This window comes from Nothoprocta perdicaria, unplaced genomic scaffold (assembly GCF_003342845.1).
Source record: "Nothoprocta perdicaria isolate Ctin4 unplaced genomic scaffold, notPer1 scaffold_30, whole genome shotgun sequence".
Classification (NCBI taxonomy): Eukaryota; Metazoa; Chordata; class Aves; order Tinamiformes; family Tinamidae; genus Nothoprocta; species Nothoprocta perdicaria.
This window is the reverse complement of record NW_020455533.1, coordinates 5025717-5029365: the sequence shown is the minus strand read 5'-3', so window position 1 is coordinate 5029365 and position 3649 is coordinate 5025717. Positions and strand designations below refer to the sequence as shown.

Genomic DNA, 3649 nt, shown 5'->3' with positions numbered 1-3649 from the left:
CGCCGCAGCCCTCGCCCTCCGCGGGGCCCTCGCCGCCCGGTGCCGCCTTGGGCGCCGCCTTGGGCTTGCGCGGCCCCGCAGCGCCGTCCTCGGCCACGTGCCGGCTGGAGCAGTAGAGGCGCTTGTGCACGTAGTAGTTGTTGACGTTGTTGAAGGTGATCTCGCACTCGAAGCACGTGGCGCCCTTGGGGGTGGGCGCCGCGCCGGCGCCGTAGAGCGCGGGCGGCCCCGCGCCCTGGCCCTGCTTCAGCCGGCTGTGCACCAGCTCTGACATCTTGGCCAGGATCTCGGACGCTTGCGGCACCACGGCCGCCTCGTGCCCGAAGAGGTACTGGGGCAGGAAGACGGTGCCGCCGGCCGTGCCAGCGCCCGGCTCGCTGGGCACGGGGCTGGAGCCCGGCGTGGGGCTCGCCAGCTCCGACTTCACCTTGCCCGAGGGCAGGCTGCGGGGCGACGACGTCCGCGAGTCGGGCTCCGCGCCGGGGCTGCCGGGCGCCTCCGCGCGGGATGTGCTCTTGGGCGCCTCCGGCTCCTCCTTGACGCGCATGGGTGGCATCGGCTCCGAGGAGGAGGACAACGAGGAGGAGGATGAGGAGGAGGAGGGCGCGTCAGCGCTGGGCGCCCTGGGCTCGCCGTCGGGCGCCTCGGCGGGCGGCGAGATGGTGCCGGTGGGCGGCGAGGCGGGCGGCGCGGCGGGTGCGGGCGGCGGGCCGTGCAGGACGGCGCGCGGCGGCAGCGCCGGCAGCGCCTCGGCCAGGAAGCCCGGCAGGCTGCACTTCAGCACCGGCGCGTTGTTCGGCTGGCTCAGCCCTGCCGGGGTGGGAAGAGGTGCTGGTGTCACCGTGGTGGCACCTGGACACTGTGCAAGGCAGGGGACACCTGGCACCTTGGCACGGACACATAGCGCCTTGCACGGTGGGTCTTGTCGAGGTGGCACCTTGCAAGGGGGGCAAGGGGGTGCTTTGCAAGGGAGGGTTGTGTCAAGCTGGTACTTTGCAATGGGGATTGTCTTGGCAAGACAGCATCTTGCAAGGGCTTGCAAAGGCCCAGGTGGCACCTTTAAATTTGGGGTTCAGTTGAAACCTTGGCACTTTGCAAGAGGTGTCTTGGCAAGGTGGTGGCTTACAAGCAGGGGTTTGGGCAAGGTGGTACCTTGCAAGGAAGGGGTCCCTTGGCACTGTGGAAGTGTGGGGTCCCTGGCACCTTAAAAGGACAGGTTCTCTTGGCACTCTGACACTTGGCAAGAGAGGCTCCCTGGGCAAGGCAGCACTTGGCAGAGGTGGTGATAAGTGTCCCCCATCCCGTCCCCTGCCCATGGCCGGCACTGCCGGTCCCTGATACTCACCCGGGGTGAGGGGCTTGGCGGCGGGCAGGCTGGGCGGCCCTGGCGAGTACACCTCGCCCTTGGAGCCCGGCTGGCAGATCATGTGGTTGGTGACCAGGTGGCTGTAGAGGATGTCCCGCGTGGTGGAGATGAAGCCGCAGCTGTGGCAGACGCCTGCGGGGGGACCGCGGTGGTACGAGGCATTAAACTGGGGGTCCCGGGACATCCCCCAGGACGAGGAGGCAGCGGTGCCCACGGGGCCGGGCGCACTCACCGTTGAGCGTGTCCGTGTGCACCTTGAGGTGCCGCTCGCAGTTGGCCTTGGTGGTGAAGGCGGACAAGCAGATGAGGCAGACGAAGGGCCGCTCCCCTGCAAGACGCACGGACGGGCCCGTGAGCGCCGAGCGCACGGCGAGAGCCACGGCCCGCCGCGGTCCCCCCATACCGCTATGGCTGCGCATGTGGATCTCCAGGGAGCTGGCGCTGGGGCAGCTCTTCTTGCACTGCGGGAAGGGGCAGACGCGCTCGTTGGGGTAGCTCTCCTTGGGCTTGTCGTCGGCGGCCGGCGCGGCGCCGCTCGCCCGGCTGGCGCAGTAGTAGAGCAGGTGGGCTTGCAGGTTGCGCTCGCTGCGGTACCAGATGCCGCAGTCCTTGCAGGGGAAGACGTCCTCTGCGGAGGGCAACGCGTGGGGACGGTGCGGCAGCGGGTACCCCAACCCCGTCCCCTCGCTTTGCATCCCCAGGCACTCACTGTTGACCACCGCCGTGGCCAGGATGGCAGCCATGCCCGCTTGCTGCGGCAGCAGCTGGATGTCGGAGCGCAGCGCCGCCGGATAGGGCGCCGCGGCGGCCTCCGCCTTGGGCGCGTGGTTGGCGACGGCCGCGGGCTCGGCCAGCACGAAGGCGCGCAGGGTCTCGTCCTGCCGCACGGCGCGCGTCGTCCGGCACCACAGCGCTGCGTCTGCACGGGGGGGGACAAGCGTTGGTGGGGACGGGCGCCGAGCGCTAAGCCCGGCCTTGCCTGGAGATGGCGGTGTCAGCCCGCGCCTGAGCCGCGCGGTGCCACCGAGGGCTGCACTGCTGCTTGCGCTGCACTTTGCACGGGTGCCTGTGCCCGGTTTTGCACTGCTGCTTGCACTGAATTTTGCACCGATACCTGCACCACTTTTTTGTGACGTTGCTTGCACCGTTGCCTGCACCAAATTTGTGCACCGTTGCTTGCACCAAATTTTTGCACTGTTGTTTGCACCAAATTTTTGCACTCACGCACCCTATTTTGCACCAGTGCTTGCAGCCCATTTTGCACCAGCGCCGGCACTAAGCCTTGCACCAGCCACCTCATGGTGGGACCCTCCTGCCTGGCATCCCTTGGCCCAGTTGTCACCCGGGGAGGGGACAGAGCAGGAGGGCGACACAGGAGAACCGGCGGCTGGGAGGTCCCAGTGCAGCGGGGCAGGTACCCACCCTTGCTGTAGATAACGGCGTTGGCGTCGGGCTCGGCGGGCACCAGCGGCAGCCGGGACAGCCAGCAGCTCTCGTCCCCCAGCACCAGCGTCACGGGCGCGCTCTGCGAGAGCCCAAACAGCGGCGGGTGAGACCCCAGACCCCGCGGGGCCGAGGGGGCGCCCCCCTGCACCGCACGGTGCCAACCCCAGCCCCGCGCCAGCGCCCCGCGTCGCTAATGAATATTAATGAGTAGAGGAAGAGGGGGGGAATTAATCTGCCTGATCCTCCGATGGCTGCTGCGGTAACGATATGAAATCTAATTATTCCTCCCAATATTTCTAAACCCTCCAACTCCGACTGGCGGTCTCCACTGGTTTATCACCGCGCGGAGCCGAGTGCTCACAGTGTGATAAACCTGCGTGGGTGCCTGTGCCCGCGGGCGGTGCTGCCCGGCCCCGCGGGCACCGCGCTGCCAAATGGGATGCAGCGCTGCCCCCGTCACGTCCATCCCCGCCGGGAGGTTTTGGCTGCACCGCAGAGGTGCTGGGGGTGCCGGTTGCACCGGCAGCCGCCGCGGCGCTTCCCGCCGCCGGCCCCCGGCCCATGCGGAGCCACCTTCCTTGTCGTGCCTTGAACAAAGGGGTCAGTGTGTGCGCTCGGAACCGGCCCCGATAACCATCGGAAACCCTATCTGCGCCGCATCCGCCCGGGCCGCCGCTGCGTGCTATCCGTCCGCCTCGGCTCCCGCTGCCCCTCCTTGCTCTCCTGGCCCGCTCTCGATGTTCCTCCTTGCTCCCCTTGCCCTGCTCCCACTGCCCCTCCTTGCTCTCCTTGCCCCGCTCTCGATGCCCCTCATTGCTCCCCTTGCCCTGCTCTTGA

The 3649-nt window shown here is 68.3% G+C and overlaps 1 protein-coding gene across 1 annotated transcript in view; it reads right to left on the bottom strand.

Annotated features, from left to right (window-relative positions):
* ZFPM1 (zinc finger protein, FOG family member 1) overlaps positions 1–3649 on the bottom strand; it is a 19141-nt gene that overhangs the window by 1115 nt on the left and 14377 nt on the right. Inside the window, exons 5-10 of the mRNA XM_026042287.1 lie at positions 2789–2891; positions 2076–2285; positions 1770–1994; positions 1599–1694; positions 1346–1498; positions 44–810 (exon numbers count right to left, since the gene is read on the bottom strand). Coding sequence (XP_025898072.1) covers positions 44–810; positions 1346–1498; positions 1599–1694; positions 1770–1994; positions 2076–2285; positions 2789–2891 — 1554 coding nt within the window. The remainder of the gene's footprint in view (positions 1–43; positions 811–1345; positions 1499–1598; positions 1695–1769; positions 1995–2075; positions 2286–2788; positions 2892–3649) is intronic.